Consider the following 19,057-nt stretch of genomic DNA (forward strand, 5'->3'; position numbering starts at 1 on the left):
TCCAATTTCCTAACGCGGTTTTCGAGGAGCTGGAGTTGGGTGCACTTGCCACAGATGAAGTCAGCAGGGACACTAGTAGTGACCCTTACCTCCCACATTCTGCAGGAGGAACATGCAACTGCCCTAACCTCCACTCTCACTATTCTAAATTCCCAACAAGACTACTGAAAAATAAAAAAATAATAAAAACTAGTTACCTTCCCGATCCAGTGCGTAGAACTCTCTTTTTTGGTCAGAGGAGGAGGATGGGTGGAAGACACTACCTAAGTAGTGTTTTGGTTAATGCAACCGTCCAAATATATCACTTCACTTAGTCAGCAGTCTGTGTGCGCTCCACCTGTTCACGAGATAAGTTTTTAAGGCAGCCCAAACTGTTCTTGGGCTTCTGTTCTTTGTGGTTTTTATAAATTACTTGGATGATGAAGTGGAACGGTGGGTTAGTAAGTTTGCCAATGACACAAAGTTCAGTGCTGTTGTAGATAGTATTGAGGGGCTGTTGCAGGCTACGACAAGACATTGACAGAATGAAGAGCTGGACTGACCAGTGGCAGATGGTGTTTAATCTAAATAACTGCAAAGTGATTCATTTCGGAAGTCCAATTTGAATGCCCAAACAGGGTTAAAGACAGGATTCTTGGCAGTGTGGAGGAACGGTGGGATTTTTGGGTCCACATACATGGATCCCTAAAGTTGCCACCCAAGTTGATAGGGTTGTTAAGAAAAAAACTAGGAGAAAGTGAGGACTGCAGATGCTGGAGACCAGAGTTGAAAAGTGTGGTGCTGGAAAAGCACAGCAGGCCAGGCAGCATCCGAGGAGCAGGAGAATCGACGTTTCGGGCATAAGCCCTTCAGGAATGAGGCTGGTGTGTCCAGCGGGCTGAGATAAAGGGTGGGGGGGGGGTGGAATTTGGGGGAGGGGCGCTGGGAATACGATAGATGGAAGGAGGTGAGGGTGATAGGCCGGAGAGGGGGTGGGGGCGGAGAGGTCAGGAAGAAGATTGCAGGTCAAGAGGGCGGTGCTGAATCCGGGGGTTGGAACTGAAATAAGGTGGGGGGAGGGGAAATGAGGAAGTTGGAGACATCTACATTCATCCTGTTGTTAAGAAGGCATACGGCATTTTGACTTTCATTAACGAAGATTGAGTTTCAGAGCCATGAGGTTTTGCTGCAGCTCTCTAAAACCCTGGTTAGACCACAGTAATGAAGCTGAAAGCTGTGTGTGCAGTCAGGACAGCTTAAGAAGGCAGTTAACCTGCTTGCTTTCATTGCTCAGACCTTTGAGTAAAGGAGTTGAGATGTCATTTTGAAGTTGTACAGGATATTGGTGAGGCCTCTTCAAGAATACTGTGTCTCATTCTGGTAGCCCAGGAAGGGAAGTATGTTATTAAATTGAAGAATATAGTAAACATATTATTAAACTAGAGAGGGTTCAGAAGCGATTTGGCAGGATGTTAAGGAGATAGTGGATAGGCTGGGACTATTTTCATTGGAGCTTGGCAGGTTGAGGATTGACCTTATAAAGGTTCTACAATTATGTCTCCACAAATGTTTCCTGAAGTGTTGATTGTTTCCAATGTTCTCTTTCATTTCAGATTTCCATTATCTGCATTATTTTGCTTTTCCTTGTTATCCCAACAACCTTTTATCACAGCCCATGCCAGTGTGAGTTAGGATGTAACAAAAACAGAAATTGCTGTAACAACTTAGCAGTTCTGGCAGCATCTTTGGAGAAAAATCAGAATTAACTGTTCGGGTCAAGTAACCCTTTTTCAGAACCGATGGTATCTAAGAAAAGCTTGGTACAGATGATGTGGTGGGGTTGAGGGGGAAAGTAAAGGTCAGTCTGGGGTAATGAATGGCTGTACATGAATACTAATAGTAGCTGACAATAGCAGTCCGTGTGATGACAAGGCCTAGTCTATGGCAGTTGGGATAAGCACATAAGAGAAGATGCCTCAAGCTCTAAAATTGTTGAATTCTATATTAAATCCAGAAAGTTATAGGGTCCCCAAGTGGAAAGTGTTGGTTCGAGCTTGCACTGAGCTTCGGTGGAACATGGCACTGAGCCTGAGAGAGATGTTGGCCAGGGAACAATTGGCATGCTGAAGTTGCAAGCAACTGAAGGCTCAGGGTCTTTTTTTTACGGACAGAACAAAGGTGTTCTGCAGTGGTCAACCAGTCTGCACTTCATTTTCCCAATGTGTATTTACTACTCACCAGACCATTTGTGATTAGTGTGCTCCTTGGATGCTGCCTGACCTGCTGCGCTTTTCCAGCAACATATTTTCAGCTCTGATCTTCAAAGACCGCAATTTCCCCCCAGACGTGATCGATGATGCTCTCCACCGCATCTCCTCCTCTTCCCGCTCCTCCGCCCTTGAGCACCGCCCCTCCAATCGCCACCAGGACAGAACCCCACTGGTCCTCACCTACTACCCCACCAACCTCCATATATGTCGTATCATCCATCGTCATTTCCGCCACCTCCAAACGGACCCCACTACCAGGGATATATTTCCCTCCCCTCCCCTATCAGCGTTCCGAAAAGACCACTCCCTCCGTGACTCCCTCGTCAAGTCCACACCCCCCACCAACCCAACCTCCACTCCCGGCACCTTCCCCTGCAACCGCAAGAAATGTAAAACTTGCGCCCACACCTCCCCCCTCACTTCCCTCCAAGGCTCCAAGGGATCCTTTCATATCCGCCACAAATTCACCTGCATCTCCACACACATCATTTACTGCATCCGCTGCACCCGATGTGGCCTCCTCAATATTGGGGAGACAGGCCGCCTACTTGCGGAACTTTTCAGAAAACACCTCTGGGACACCTGGACCAACCAACCCAACCACCCCGTGGCTCAACACTTCAACTCCCCCTCCCACTCCATCAAGGACATGCAGGTCCTTGGACTCCTCCACCGCTAGACCATAGCAACATGACGGCTGGAGGAAGAGCGCCTCATCTTCCGCTTAGGAACCTTCCAACCACAAGGGATGAACTCAGATTTCTCCAGTTTCCTCATTTCCCCTCCCCCCACCTTGTCTCAGTCCCAACCCTTGAACTCAGCACCACCTTCCTAATCTGCAATCTTCTTCCTGACCTCTCCGCCCCCACCCCCACTCCGGCCTATCACCCTCACCTTAACCTCCTTCCACCTCTTGCATTTCCAACGCCCCTCCCCCAAGTCCCTCCTCCCTACCTTTTATCTTAGCTTGCTTGGCACACTTTCCTCATTCCTGAAGAAGGGCTCTTGCCCGAAACATTGATTCTCCTGCTCCTTGGATGCTGCCTGACCTGCTGTGCTTTTCCAGCAACACATTTTCAGCTAGTGAATACAGTAGACTAGATTGAGTAAAGTGCTGGTAAAACTCAAAGGTGTGTTGGGGCCTTGGATGGTGATGAGGGAAGAAGTAAAAGGACAGATGTTACACCTCTTGCGATTGCAGACGAAGGTGCCTTGGAGACGTGTTGAGAGGGAATGGTCCCTGCAGAAAGCTGATAAAGCCAGGGACAGGAATATGTCTCTGGTGATGGTGTCTTGCTGGAGGTGGCGGAAATGACAGCCAATGATGATATGGATGCTGGTGGGATGGTGGGTGAGGACAAGGGGGTCCCCATCGCTGTTGTGGGAGGGAAGAGGGCCCAAAATGTGGAAGAGGTCAGTTTTCCTGTGACACCAGGAGTACTTCAGTAGAATTTCGCGCTCCCTTTCAGGCAGAAAGTAACCTGAAGTAGCTACATGTATCATGTCCATCTCTGATTCTAAGGACTCATCAATGATTGACTAATAGGTGAGCCCGCTGGTTCTGATATTTTTTGACTGTTCTGAAGGGCATGGTAGATTTTGCTCCCACACCATTTGCGAATTTGCAGCTTTAATACGGTCCACACACTTGTTCAGGACCATTGCACCCACCTGGCCACTCCCAGACAGTGTTCTAACTTGTAATTATATGCACTTTGTATTCAATACAACCGTGGAATACAGCTTGAAGCATTGGGCGACACTGCCATGTCCTCTTTAAGTACACCTAGTATTTATATCTGTAAAGGTATTGGTGGAACTTCCTGACTTCGAATATGACTGCCACACCTTTCTTCTTGATCTGGGCATTTTTACTATCTGCATTCGCCAAAATCCTGGGTGCATATGCTGTTGGTGTTTCTCTCCTTTGGGTTACCCTTGAGCTAATACTACCTCACTGTCGTATGGGGAAGCATTGCATGTCAATACCAGGTCTTGCTTAAAATCATAGGTGTGCCAATATCTTAGAGGACGATAGCTTTTCTTTACTTACGTCAAACTATTGCTTGGCTCCGTTATCATTTCGAAGGCTGACCCTTTAAGAGTTGATGCAAAGGTGCTGGGATGGAGGCAAGGTGTTATGTATTACCTTTATGTAATAATTCACCAGCCCAAAGTGAGACCTGAGCTCCAGTACAGACTTAAAAGCCAGGGCATCTTTGATCGTCCTCACTATCCTTCGACAGTGCAATCTGGTCTTGTTGACTCTTTAATCCAAGTAGGTCACTTGGATGCCTGAAACAGACATTTTTCCATTCTAAGGCATACGTGTGCCTGAGAGAAATTTAAAAGGACTATATCCAAATTCTCTAAGTGCTCCTCATTGGTCATCCCTGTTATTAGCACATCATCTAGATGATTGGTGACCTGGTATGGACCTTGTAAAATGTTCTGCATCATCTGCCTGAAAAATTGCAGTCTGACAATACCCCAGGTGGCAGTATGGTATATTGTTACAATTGTGGCATATATCTGGGAATCCTTATCCTGTCACAATTACAGGTAGGTGTGGCTCATGTCCAGCTTTATTAAGGACACCACCACCCCCAGCCAGTTTTGCACATAAATACTTTATGCAAAGGATTGGGTATTTATCCAGCTGCTTACAGTTTGTTTAAAATTTCCGCAAAGTTGAATCAGCCCATCAGGCTTCAAAATCAGTACAACTGATGCTGTCTATTCCACAGACTGAACTGGTTTGATAATTCCTTGTTCCAGTATTCTAATTTCTGTCTCTACTTTTGTCTGGGCTGGCCTTGCAGAATTGTAGAATTGCTTCCTTGTCAACCTGCAAAGTGGCCTTGGCTCCTTTGATATTCTATAACTTCCTGAAAAACATCCAGGTATTTAATTAGGAATTCACTCAGGCAGCCATTTTCTGATTGATAAGTGTTGATCAACCTAGGTAAATCTTTCTCAACCAATTTCACCCAATCAAATGTGTGTCCAAGCCTTTTACTTCAATCCATGGAATCTGAACCTGCTGCTTCTCTTTGAAAACAAAAGGACCAAAGTTATATCCTTAATCTATAAAGGTTCCCTGGTATAGGTCCTCAGTCTAGACAAGGTCTTGTGCAAATTTAAAGATTGGAGTCCAGAGCAAATTTTGTTAAAGATTGGTTCTGCGATCACTGAAACCACCAAGCCATTAACAATCTCCATTAGAACTGGATGACCATTTAATCAGACATTTAATTGTTTCTGATTTGAACATTATTGAGCAATTTAACTGTTCTTGACCAGATATAGGTGGACTTTCCGGGGTGCCGGCCAATGAGTTCTTATACTCAATTTAGATCAAGTAGGACTCGTTTAGCTTTCTCAAGTCAGCATGCCAGCAGCAACTACAATGGCTTGTTAGCCTGGATCCTAAAGAATATTTTAACCATTTGGCCGAGGCTTGGCTTTGTTTTGGAGTTTTGCAGTGGGCCGACTGAGAATCACTCTGTTTAGGATATGTCCTGAGTGAGGCTATGCGATTGCCTTCACTCGTGTGAATGAGTTGGATCGAAAGGTCTGTTTCCGTGCTGTTTATCTCTATGCCTCTATGATTCTATGTTGTATTCCCCAAGATCAGTCGTACTGGCAAGAACGTCCACTTCTATCGGAATACGCTGAAACTGGTGCTCAGCTTGCCGCATTCTTCAACGATAAAGCTAGTTGTATTACCTATTTGAAGTACAGTTGAGCTTCAGTTTCTGGCGCTTTTGCATGGTGACATCATTAATCCCACATAGCAAATAATCTCTCACATTTCATTAAGGATGAAACCAAAGATTTTGTCAGGTATGTCCAGGAATGATTCCTCACTCAATATGTATGTAGGCCGACTAGAGGGGAGGTCATATTGGATTTGATGCTTGGCAATGAACCAGGTCAGATATCAAATATCTCGGTAGGAGAGCATTTCAGTGATAGTGGTCACAACTCCCTTATAGTCATAGAGAGAGATAGATGGGAGCAGACAGTATGTGAAAGTATTTAATCAGGGGGAAGGGGAATTGCAATGCTATTAAGCAGGAATTGTGGAGCATAAATTGGAAGCAGATATTCTTAAGGAAATGCACGACAGAGATGTGGAGATTGTTTAGGGAGCAGTTGCAGCGAGTATTGGTAAGGTTTGTCCCACTGAGACAAGGAAGGGATGGTGGAGTGAAGGAACCTTGGATGACAAGAGCTGTGGACATCTAGTCAAGATGAAGAAAGAAGCTTACTTAAAATTGAGGAAGCAAGGATCAGACAGGGTTCTAGTAAGTTACAAGGTAGCCAGGAAAGGACTGAAGAATGGACTTAGGAGAGCTAGAAGGGGGCATGATAAAGCTTTGGCGGGTAGGTTTAAGGAAAACCCAAAGTTCTACACATTTGTGAGGAACAAGAGGATAGCCAGAATGAGGGTAGGGCCAATCTGGGATTGTGGCGGGAACTTGTGCCTAGAGTCGGAGGAGGTAGGGAAAGTCCTATATGGATTCTTTGCTTCAGTATTCACGGTTGAGAGAGACCCTGTCGTTTGTGAGGAAAACGTGAAACAGGCTAATACGTTGAACAGGTTGATGTTAAGAAGGAGAATATAATGGAAATTTTGAAAAACATGAGGATAAATTAAGTCCCCTGAACCAGATGGGATATACCTACGGGAAGTGAGGGAAGAGATTGCTGTGCCTTTGGCAATGATCTTTGGATCCTCACTGTCCTACTCCTCCAGTAACAGATGATTAACAGCTGGCAAATGTTATTCCCTTGTTCAAGAAAGGGAATAGGCATAGCTTTGGGAGTTAGACTAGTCAGTCTTACATTGGTGGTAGATAAATTATTGTGGAGGATTCTGAAAGACCAGATTTATGATTATTTGGAAAAGCATGCCTCACAAGCCTTACTGAATTCTTTGAAGATGTGACAAACCACATTGAGGAAGGTAGAGCAGTAGATGTGGTTTACATGGACTTTAGCAAGGCATTTGGTAAGGTTCCCATGGTAGTCTCATTCAGAAAATAAGGAGGCATTGTTTACAGGGAAATTTGTCTGTCTGGATACAGAATTGGCTGGACCAGAGGAAATAGAGAGCGGTAGTAGATGGGTTCAGCCTGGAGCTTGGTGACCAATGGTGTTCCATAGGGATCTGTTCTGGGACCTCTGCTCTTCGTGATTTTTAGAAATGACTTGAATGAGGAAGTGGAAGGGTGGGTTAGTAAGCTTACTGATGACACAGAAGTTGGTGGAGTTGTGGACAATGTGGAGTGCTGTTGTAGTTTGTAACAGGACATTGACAGGATGCAGAGCTGCGCTGAGAAGTGGAAAGTGGAGTTCAACCTGGAAAAGTGTGAAATTATTCATTTTGGAAGGTGGAATTTGAATGGAGATTGCAGTTTTAAAGGCAGGATTCTTGGCAATGTGGAGGAACAGAGGGATATTGGGGTCCACGTCCATAGATCCCTCAGTTGCCACCCAAGTTGATAGAGTTGTTAAAAAGGCGTATGGTGTGTTGCCATTCATTAGTAGGTGGTTTGAGTTTAAAGCCATGAGGTTTTGTTGCAGCTCCATGAAGCCCTGGTTAGATTCCACTTGGAATATTGTGTTCAATTCTGGTCGCCTCATTATCGGAAGGATGTGGAAGTTTTAAAGAGGGTGCAGAGGAGATTTGCCAGGGAGTTGTCTGGTCTGGAGGGCATGTCTTATGAAAAACATTGAGGGAGCTTGGGCTTTTCTCATTGGAGCAAAAAAGGATGAGAGGTGACTTGATAGAGGTGTACAAGATGAGGAGAGGCATAGATAGAATGTATAGCCAGAGACTTTTCCAAAGTCTGAAATGTCTATCATGAGGGGTCATAATTTTAAGATGATTGGAGGGACTCTTAAGGGAGATGTCAGAGGTAGGCTGTTTATACAGAGAGTTGTGGGTGCTTGGAAATCACTGCCAGTAGTGGTGGTAGAGTCAGATACATTAAGGAGATTTAAGAGACAATTGGATAGGCACATGGATGATAGTAAAATATAGGGTATTGTTTGATCTTAGAGTAGGATAAAAGATCGACACAACATCAAGTGCTGAAGGGTGGTGTACTGTGGTGTACTGTTCTATGTTCAAAGTCACATGCCTCTGCCAGTGAACTTATGCTTGTCAAAATTCCTGATATGCATTTCCCTTGTTCTCGAATTGCCAAGTCTCTCAGTCAATAGTCTCTCAGAATTGTATGAGTCTTGGGGTCATAATATTCTTTAACCAAAGGTATCAACACTCGAAAGGTTTTAGTATCTGGTGCCTCAGGGAAGGTTAAAATCATAGTAACTGAAAAAGCTGCAAGTCCACAAGCTGTCAGGAGAATTACTCGTTGCTTTTCATCAACCGCAATGCCATTTGCCCAGAAAAGATGACACATCCTTTCCATATTCTGGATCAATGGTGCTGGAAGAGCACAGCAATTCAGGCAGCATCGAGGAACTTCAGCAAAATCGACGTTTCAGGCAAAAGCCCTTCATCAGGAATAAAGCTTAGAGATAAGTTCAGTGGGGCAGGAGCATGCTGAGACAATGGGTCGGCCAGGCTGGTCAGGCTTGTGGATCTTGGGAAGGAGGTAGAACCGGGCAGTGCGGGGTTCCCGGACTATGAGGTTGGAAGCTGTGGGTGGGAGATCTCCTGAGGTGATGAGCTTCTGTATGGTCTGGGAGATGATGGTTTGGTGATGGGGGGTGGGGTCATGGTCGAGTGGGCAGTAGGAAGAGGTGTCCTCGAGTTGGCGTTTGGCTTCAGCGGTGTAGAGGTCAGTTCGCCAGACTACCACTGCGCCCCCTTTATCCGCTGGCTTGATGGTGAGGTTGGGATTAGAGCAGAGGGATTGGAGGGCTGCGCGTTGTGAGGGTGAGAGGTTGGAGTGGGGGAGGGGGGTAGACAGGTTGAGGCGGTTAATGTCCCGGCGGCAGTTGGAAATGAAGAGGCATGAGCAGGGGTAGTGCTCCCCTCGGGGTTCTGGGGGGTGGGGATAGTGACAGTGAGGTCTGTGGGGGGCGTGTCAGCAGAATGCAGGTGAGTGGCGCTGGTGGGGGTGGAAGTGGTGGCAGACACGGCAGTAGGGGTGGCGGAAGTCACTGAGCATGTGGCATCGGCAATGATGTGAGGGCCGGAAGTGGCTGTGGGAGTGGCCATGATGGGGGCGGAAGTGACATCATCAATCAGCGTGGGGGTGGCAGCTGCATTAGCCACATGGCTAATGGCGTTTCCGAGGCCAGGGGAATCTTCTGGAATGTTTTGAGGAGCGCTGATTATGGAGGTGGGCGGATAAAAGTTTGTTGTACTTACAGTTTTTGATGTTTGAGATGGAATTGAAATACTGTTTGTTGAGAGTATGGATTTTCCTAAGGATGTAGTACAGAGTGGGTCCTTTGCAATTCTGAGAGAGTGTGGCCCTCAGCTGAGGCAGGGCAGACAGTAGAGAGGTTAGGTGCCGGCGCATTGCTGCGAGCGTGGAGTGGAGGATCTTGAAGGAGAACTGTTGCTGGTGTTTTTGAATCTGTAGTCTGTACTGTTTGTCCTGTTCGGGTCCGAACGCTGCCGGTTTAAAGGTGGTCCAGAGTCCGGAGGCAGGCACTGAGGAAGCAGATGTGGCTGTAGTAGCAGATTGACAGGATCTGTTGCACGTCAACTGTGCAGGTCCTTTCACGGGTCCAATGTTATTCGTCATGGTAGATGCCCATTCATAGTTGCTGGATGTGCAGAGAGTTCATTCATCAAACTTGTGGTTGACAATATAAAAGCTGTACACTTCTTTTTCAATCGCTAGAGTCCTGGAAGTGTTTGTCACAGATAGCAGGTCATCATTTACCTGCAGAGAATTTGGTTATTTCTCAAAGTTGAATGGAATTTGACATGTAAGGACAGCTCCATACCACACATCATTCAGTTGTTTAGCAGAAAGAGCAATCCAAACTTTGATGGCCGGCTTAAACAAACAGCCTCTAGCTTCACTTGATACCAAATTGTCCCAGTTACTATTTGACTATATTACCACTTCTCAGGCAACAACAGGGATAACTTGAGCAGGGTTGCTAATGGATAGAAGACCTTGAGGGGGAAGGAGGGGGTGGGTGGGAAGAAACGGCATCAGGATGCAAATGCTAGACACAAGATTCCATGAAGCAAGGCAGTTTACTTCAGGGGCCGAGGTTTGGTGTAGGAACTACGGGAATAGCCCTGCATGGAGAAAGTGAGGACTGCAGATGCTGGAGATCAGAGGCGAGAGCGTGGTGCTAGAAAAGCACAGCAGGTCAGGCAGCAACCGAGGAGCAGGAGAATCGACGATTCGGGCATAAGCTTCTGGCATGGTCGAAGCAAAGTCAGGACCAGTGACACATAGAGCACGGGTAGGCGAACTTCCTTGAACAAACCCGTGGACCATATGAAAGTTGCAAACGGTGTGGGAGCAAAATGTGCTTGGCTCCTCGACACCCTTTCCGGCTATTCCGGAACATGTGGGTTATTCCTTTTTGTCAAGTATTGAAGGTACCTTGGAATCTGAAATGGACACAGCAGATGTCACCGTCTTGACACCTTTGCTGCCTGAAGAAGAGAATGAATTTCTTCCAAGATACTTAGGGTGCAAGAGGCGAGCTACAGTGCATTAGATGCCACCTGTATCAGAGGCAAAGTTGGAGGAATCTGACTTGGTGCTAAAACACCCCTCAGGAGGAGCTACAAACAAGAAAAGAACCAGCTGATGTCCTTTGACTCAGAGGGATTTCCTGTAGGGGTTTTGTGATCTATGATCACAAATTTCTGTCCATTGATGAACTTTCTGACTCCAAAAATGAATGCCAGTCCTTATTTCTCTATCTGGGTATATTGTGCTTTAGCCAAACACCTGGATGCATACTCATTGGCCCAGATCTTTCTTGGGACCATAATGTGCCAACACCTTTGAGGATGATAATTGTTTCTTTACTTAATTAAATACTAGGGCTTGCCTATGTAACCATTTCCAAGGCTGAATCTTTTTTTGGAATTACTACCAGAATGGATCCCAGTTTATGAATGAAGTTTGCATAATAATTTACCAACCCAAGAAATAACCTATGTTCCTGGAAAGACATGGGAACCAGGGCACCTTTAGTTGTCCCTGCTTTATCTTCCAACGGGTGTAACTCTGTGGCCAAGTAGGTCACTCGTGGTGTCTGGAACACATTTTTCCCTTCTTTGGTGTACACCCACCTTGGAAAAATGCCATAGGAATATATCGAAGTTCGCTAAGTGCTCTTTATTAGTTTTCCCTGTTATTAGCATGTCATTTGGTAAATAGCGACCTGAGGTAGATCTTACAAAATGTTCTTTATTGCCTCTTTTTTTCAATTTAAATTTTCCATTTTCTATGTTTAAATTCCTTTCGTTTGAAGTAGGCATCAAATACCCTCAATGTAAGTTCATAGTATTTTAATCAGTGGTCCGTCTTGCAACTATATCCATGAGCCCATCACCACCAGCTGTATACAATAATGCACTGGCCTAGTCCCTTTTTACTTTTTTTTTGTCTAAGTTTGAAGCTGTAAATTTTTTATTCTCCACCTTTCTTCTGAATTGGGGTAGTCATAGAGTTAAACAGTATGGAAATAGACCCTTTAGTCCACCTTGTCCACACCAACCATATGTCTGATTAGATTTCCTACAGTGCAGAAACAGGCCGTTCGGCCCAACCAGTCCACACCGACCCTCCGAAGAGTAACCCACCCCAACCCATTTCCCTCTGACTAATGCACCTAGCACTACGGGAAATTTAACATGGCCAATTCACCTAACCTGCGCATCTTTGGGCTGTGGAAGGAAACCGGAAGACCCGGAGAAAACCCACGCAGACACAGGGAGAATGTGCAAACTCCACACAGACAGTTGACCGAGGCTGGAATCGAACCTGGGACCCTGGTGCTGTGAGGCAGCAGTGCTAACCACTGAGCCACCGTGCCGCCCCACATAGATCGAATTCCATTTGCCAGCATTTAGCCCATAACCCACTAAACTATTCATGTACCCATCCAGGTGCCTTTTAAATATTTTGGAAGAGCCAGTGTTGGACTGAGGTGGACAAAGCTGAAATTCACACACACCAGGTTGTAGTTCAAGAGGTTTATTTGGAAGCACTAGCTTTCGAAATGCTGCAGCTTCAACAGGTGATTGTGAAGTAGAATCATAAGACACGGAATTTATAGCAAATGATTACAGTGTCATGCTGTTGAAATGATATATTAAACAAAACTAGATCAAGTCTTTCATCTAGTTTCAACTAGACTTGATCTAGTTTTGTTCAATATATCATTTCATCTGCATGACACTGTAATCCTTTGCTATAAATTCTGTTTTATGGACCTGCTTCACAACACCTGATGAAGGAGCAGCACTTTGAAAGCTAGTGCTTCCAAATAAACCTCTTGGACTATAACCTGGTGTTGGGTGATTTTTAACTCTGCTGCTAAGCTAGTCTCTCAAGAATTGCTTCTTGAGTGTTGCTTTCCTGAAAACTCTTGTTTTGGAGTGCAGTTGATGCACTCGTTCTCTTCAATGTTTGTAAAGTTTCCGCTTCTTTCAGATCTTTCCACAGAGTTATGTAACACAGAACTCTTTATCTCATTATACGACCTCATAATTAAACATTCTTCTGATAACAAATTATTTTGATAGAAGTGGTTCAGTGTGGAACTTTTAATTTTTATCCCTCATTCTCTACCGCAAATTACAAATAGCAAGAAACAAATTATAGTAATGTTTGCGACAAATGTACACTTATTTATTATATGCATGTATATTCAATTTTGTAACATTTTAAAAAGATTTTCAGCAAATAATTCATTAATTGATAGTATAGTTTATTATGAGTCACTGAGAAAAACTGACTTTCAAGGCCAAAAGAGGACATTTTGAAATGCATTGATGCTGAACTCGGAAATTCTGGATGAAAAGAATTGTTCATCGGTCAGTCAAACCTAAAAAATGGGGGAGGTATTGAATGTTGGAGACTTCCATAGTGCAGTGTTAAAATATTGGCAGTTTTAACAAGAGTTCCCAATCCAGTGTAGCAAATTGATAAGCAATCATTAATGCTGCAGTAAATAACTGAGAAATAGGAAACCTTTGGAAGACAAGACAGTAGAAGTACTGCATCTCGTCAAAAAATATAAATTCAGCGTGGGAGTTTGAGCAAACAATGTTTAAGGTTTATCTTTTATTGTCTTCCTTGATTCCATGAACTGGGTTTATGCCAGTCCCATTTCTGTGGTCTTCCTTTGTGCACTGCCCAAGTTCCCACAGGTGTACTCCTATATCGGCATAGATAGCCAAGCCCTTTAACTGACTAAATTAAAAGACACAGAGCTTGTGTAATCTATGGTGCTGCAACTCTGAGCATGCACTAGAACTCATAGTCTATTGGGAATTGTAGAAACCTGCAGTAGCAAATCTGTAATTTAGCATTTTCTAACAGTCTAGAAACATAGAATAAACAAATAAGATTAGTGCCTGAGTTTGTGTTGACTCTGAAAAAAACTGACAACTCCCTGTTCTTGTATCCACGCAATTTTTTCCATTTTGAGTATTTATATCCACTTCCCTTTTGATAGTTAATATTGAATCTGCTATCACTCCCATTTAGAAATACATAACTTGCTAAGACTTTTTTACAAAATTCTGCTTCCCTTTGATCTGGTGCCTTTGCTAATGACCTTAAACCTGTGTGTCCTGTTTAATGACCTTGTCAATTAAAGCAATTTCTTGCAATCTAGTCTGTGTCAACACCTCATATTATTTTGGACATCTGGACAGATGAAATCAAAGGATCATTGTTGTATTATATTTTTAACTTTTATTAATTTCTATCTTGGGGTCTGTACAGGTGTTACTTCATCATCTCTTTCCTGAGACTAGATTTACTAAGCTTGTTGAGAAATTAAATATAGATGAGAATCTAGAGAGCCAATCGTTGAAGTTCTTTTGTTATTCCTATTGTAGATTGCCTACGGAGTTTCACAGATTTGGAGGAGCTAGATGAAACCGAGCTGTACATGTGCCATAAATGTAAAAAGCGACAGAAATCCACCAAAAAGTTTTGGATTCAGAAGTTGCCAAAGGTAAATACTTTCCTTTTTAACGTTGTTAAAATTGCTGTATTTGTTGATGAAGTTGCAGGGCCAAATATAAAATAATTGTTGAAACTGAATTATCTGAGTTTTTTTTCAAATCTGGGTTATTTTCAAATCTTGGATAACCAAGGGAAAAAAAGGAAGGCATCCAATTAAAAGCTCAGGCTTACAAAGTAACCAATAGTAGTGGGAAACAGGAAATTTGGGAAAACTTTAAAAAGCAACAAAGAATCACGAAGCAAGCAATAAAGAAAGGAAAGATAGATTATTAATGCAAACGAGCACCGAATATAAAAACAGGAAAGTTTTTATAAATATATAAAACGGAAAAGGGTGGCCAAAGTGAATTGCAAGATGAGAAAAGGGAATCCTGAAACAGCCGAGGCCTTGAATAACTATTTTGTTTCAGTCTTCACAGTGGAAAATGTGTCTAACATGTGAAAGAATTATGTTAAGAATGCATGGGAGGTGAGGACTTCAATTCAATTTTCATCACTAAAGATGTAGTGTTGAGAAAACTTGATCTAAAGGTAGATAAGACACCTGGTATGGAATGTATCCGAGGGTGCTGAAAGAAATGGTGGAAGTTATGGTAGGTGTGTTAATGGTAATTTACCAAAATTCACTGGTCTCCGGACAAGTCCTGGCGGACTGGAAGACAGTGAATGCCATGCCGCTGTTTTAAAAAAAGGGTACAAATAAAAGGCAGGTAACTATAGGTCAGTTAGTTTAATATCTATAAATCAGAAAAATGTTATCATTAAAGAAGTAGTAGTGAGATATCTAGATGGAAAGGGTTCCATCAGGCAGGCGCAGCATGGATTCAGGAAGTGAAGGTCGATGTAATAAGCATGGTGAATGGAGGGGAACAGGTGAATGTTGTATACTTGGATTTCCAGAAGGTGTTCGATAAGGTGCTGCATAAAAAACTCCTTCATAAGATAAGAATGCATGAGTTGTGGGGAATACACTAGCATGGATAGAGGACTGGTTAACCAGTAGAAAGCAGAGAGTTGTGATAAATGGGCAATTCTCTAGTTGGAGATCAGTGGTGAGCAGAGTGCCACAGGGGTCGGTGTTTGCTTGCTATGTTATACTTTTTCTCTTTTGACTTTATATGTTTCTTAACTTTCCTCGTCAGCCACGGTCACCCCTGCCTCCTCATGGGATCTTTCTTCCTTTTTGGAATGAACGGATCCTGCATCTTCTGCATTATACCCAGAAATATCTGCCATTGTTCCTCCACTGTCATCCCTGCTAAGGTATTGCACCATTGAACTTTGGCCAGCTCCTCCCTCATAGCTCCATAGTTCCCTTTATTCAACAGAAATATTGTCACTACCAATTGTACCCTCTCTCCCTTTCAAATTGCAGATTGAAGCTTATTGTATTATGGTCACTACCTCCTAATGGCTCCTTCACTTCGAGGTCCCTGATCAATTCTGGTTCGTTGCACAATACCAGATCCAGAATTGCCTTCTCCCTGGTAGGCTCCAGCCCCAGCTGTTCTAAGAATCCATCTCGGAGGCACTCCACAAAGTCTCTTTCTTGAGGTCCAATACCATCCTGGTTCTCCCAGTCTACCTGCAAGTTGAAATCCCCATAACAACTGTAGTAACGTCTTTGCGACAGGCCAATTTCAGCTCGTTATTTAACTTACACCCTACTGTTTGGGGGCCTGTTGATAACTCCCAAGGGGGTATTTTTACCCTTAGAATTTTTCAGCTCTATCCATACTGACTCTACATCTGGAAGCAAACCGGAGATAACCACTCTGGACACACCCACTCAAATAACAATCACTTACCTTCCCAACCGGCTCTGTGCTCCGACTTCACTTCCGCCCAGCTCCCACCGCTCTCTGCTGCAAAAAGACTGTTAGCATCGAGGTAAGTTCTTAAATAACAATCCCTTAAGATTGCGTGCATCAGGTCCTGGACCTTCCTGTGGCTTGCCATTTCAACACGCAATCCTGCTCCCATGCCCACATGTCTATCCTTGGCCTGCTGCAATGTTCCAGTGAAGCTCAACGCAAATTGGAGGAACAGCATCTCATCTTCCGACTGGCACATTACAGCCTGCCGGTCTCAACATTGAATTCAACAACTTCAGATGATTATCCCATCTCGACCCCTCTGTTTTCATTCTGCTTCGTAATTTTATTTCATTTATTTTATTTATTTTTTTCAATATTTTTTTCACTGTTATGTACCTGTTATTTCTTAATTGTCTCACTTTCTCTCGCTGGAGAAAGTGAGGTCTGCAGATGCTGGAGATCAAAGTTGAAACTTTATTGCTGGAACAGCACAGCAGGTCAGGCAGCATCCAGGGAACAGGAGATTCGACGTTTCGGGCACAGGCCCTTCTTCAGGAATGAGCAGAGAGTGTTCAGCAGGAGAAGATAAAAGGTAGGGAGGAGGGACTTGGAGGAGGGGCGTTGGAAATGTGATAGGTGGAAAGAGGTCAAGGTGAGGGTGATAGGTCGGAGTAGGATGGAGGCGGAGAGGTCAAGAAGAAGACTGCAGGTCAGGAAGGCGGTGCCGGGCTGGAGGGATTCGGCTGAGACAAGGTGGGGGGAGGGGGGATGAAGAAACTGGTGAAGTCCAAGTTCATCCCCTGTGGTTGGAGGGTTCCCAGTCGGAAGATAAGACGCTCCTCCTCCGACCGTCGCGTTGTTGTGGTTTGGCGGTGGATGAGTCCAATGACCTGCATATCCTCGGTGGAGTGGGAGGGGGAGTTGAAATGCTGTGCTACAGGGTGGTTGGGTTGGTTCGTCCGGGTGGCCCAGAGGTGCTCTCTGAATCGCTCCGCAAGTAGGCGGCCTGTCTCCCCAAAATAGAGGAGGCCACACCGGCTGCAGCAGATGCTGCACCTACCACCCCACCAATCTCCATGTACAGCGCATCATCCGCCGTCACTTCCGCCACCTCCAAACAGACCCCAGCACCAAGGATATATTTCCCTCCCCTCCCCTATCAGCTTTCCGTAGAGACCACTCCCTCCGCGACTCCCTTGTCAGATCCACACCCCCCACCGACCCAACCTCCACTCCCGGCACCTTCCCTTGCAACCGCAGGAGGTGCAACACTTGCGCCCACACCTCCCCCCTCACTTCTCTCCAAGGCCCCAAAGGAAACTCTGCTCCCAGGAGGACCAGTTCAAAATACGTACAACACAGATGGCCTCCTTCTTCAAGGACCGCAATTTCCCCCCCGACGTGGTCGACGGTGCCCTCCACCGCATCTCCTCCACTTCCCGCTCCTCCGCCCTTGAGCCCCGCCCCTCCAACCGCCACCAGGACAGAACCCCACTGGTCCTCACCTACCACCCCACCAATCTCCATGTACAGCGCATCATCCGCTGTCACTTCCGCCACCTCCAAACAGACCCCAGCACCAAGGATATATTTCCCTCCCCTCCCCTATCAGCTTTCCGTAGAGACCACTCCCTACGCGACTCCCTTGTCAGATCCACACCCCCCACCGACCCAACCTCCACTCCCGGCACCTTCCCTTGCAACCGCAGGAGGTGCAACACTTGCGCCCACACCTCCCCCCTCACTTCTCTCCAAGGCCCCAAAGGAAACTTCCATATCCGCCACAGATTCACCTGCACCTCCACCCACATCATCTACTGCATCCGCTGCAGCCGGTGTGGCCTCCTCTATATTGGGGAGACAGGCCGCCTACTTGCGGAGCGATTCAGAGAGCACCTCTGGGCCACCCGGACGAACCAACCCAACCACCCTGTAGCACAGCATTTCAACTCCCCCTCCCACTCCACCGAGGATATGCAGGTCATTGGACTCATCCACCGCCAAATCACAACAACGCGACGGTCGGAGGAGGAGCGTCTTATCTTCCGACTGGGAACCCTCCAACCACAGGGGATGAACTTGGACTTCCCCAGTTTCTTCATCCCCCCTTCCCCCCACCTTGTCTCAGCCGAATCCCTCCAGCCCGGCACCGCCTTCCTGACCTGCAGTCTTCTCCTTGACCTCTCCGCCTCCATCCTACTCCGACCTATCACCCTCACCTTGACCTCTTTCCACCTATCACATTTCCAACGCCCCTCCTCCAAGTCCCTCCTCCCTACCTTTTATCTTCTCCTGCTGAACACTCTCTGCTCATTCCTGAAGAAGGGCCTGTGCCCGAAACGTCGAATCTCCTGTTCCCTGGATGCTGCCTGACCTGCTGTGCTGTTCCAGCAATAAAGTTTCAACTCACTTTCTCTCGCTCCCCACTCTCTCATCACCTTTTTCCCCTCCTCTTCCCCTTTTGCTACCCTTCTCCCCTGTTTTCCATTTTGCCTTTGCTTCACCCATCCCCCACATATTTTGTCACATAGCACTGGCTTCAGCCTTGGTCATTCACAGCTCCTAATCTCCCTATAATCTCTCTATGCACTGTCATTATCACCTCGTTATTGCTACCTTTGCTTCTGGAGCCATGACTCACCTTCTCTCAGCCTAGTATAAATACCTCCCTATTTCTCCCTTTTTTTAGCTTTGACAAAGGGTCAGTTAGACTCAACGTCAGCTCTTTTTCTCTCCTGTAGATGCTGCGATTTTCCAGCATTTTCTCTTTTGGTTTCAGATTCCAGCATCCACAGTAATTTGCTTTTATTCAAGACACAGTTGG

At 45.3% G+C, this 19,057-nt stretch overlaps 1 protein-coding gene across 4 annotated transcripts in view; it reads left to right on the forward strand.

Annotated features, from left to right (window-relative positions):
- The window catches only part of usp3 (ubiquitin specific peptidase 3), a 212,697-nt gene that overhangs the window by 162,692 nt on the left and 30,948 nt on the right, over positions 1-19,057 (forward strand). For all 4 annotated transcript variants that reach the window (XM_087982071.1, XM_087982073.1, XM_087982072.1 and 1 more), the window contains one exon: positions 14,287-14,405. In XM_087982071.1, the coding sequence (XP_087838197.1) occupies positions 14,287-14,405 (119 nt within the window). The remainder of the gene's footprint in view (positions 1-14,286; positions 14,406-19,057) is intronic.

Source organism: Chiloscyllium plagiosum, unplaced genomic scaffold (assembly GCF_037043375.1).
Source record: "Chiloscyllium plagiosum isolate Xiang-an unplaced genomic scaffold, Cpla_swu_hap1 HiC_scaffold_42, whole genome shotgun sequence".
Lineage (NCBI taxonomy): Eukaryota > Metazoa > Chordata > Chondrichthyes > Orectolobiformes > Hemiscylliidae > Chiloscyllium > Chiloscyllium plagiosum.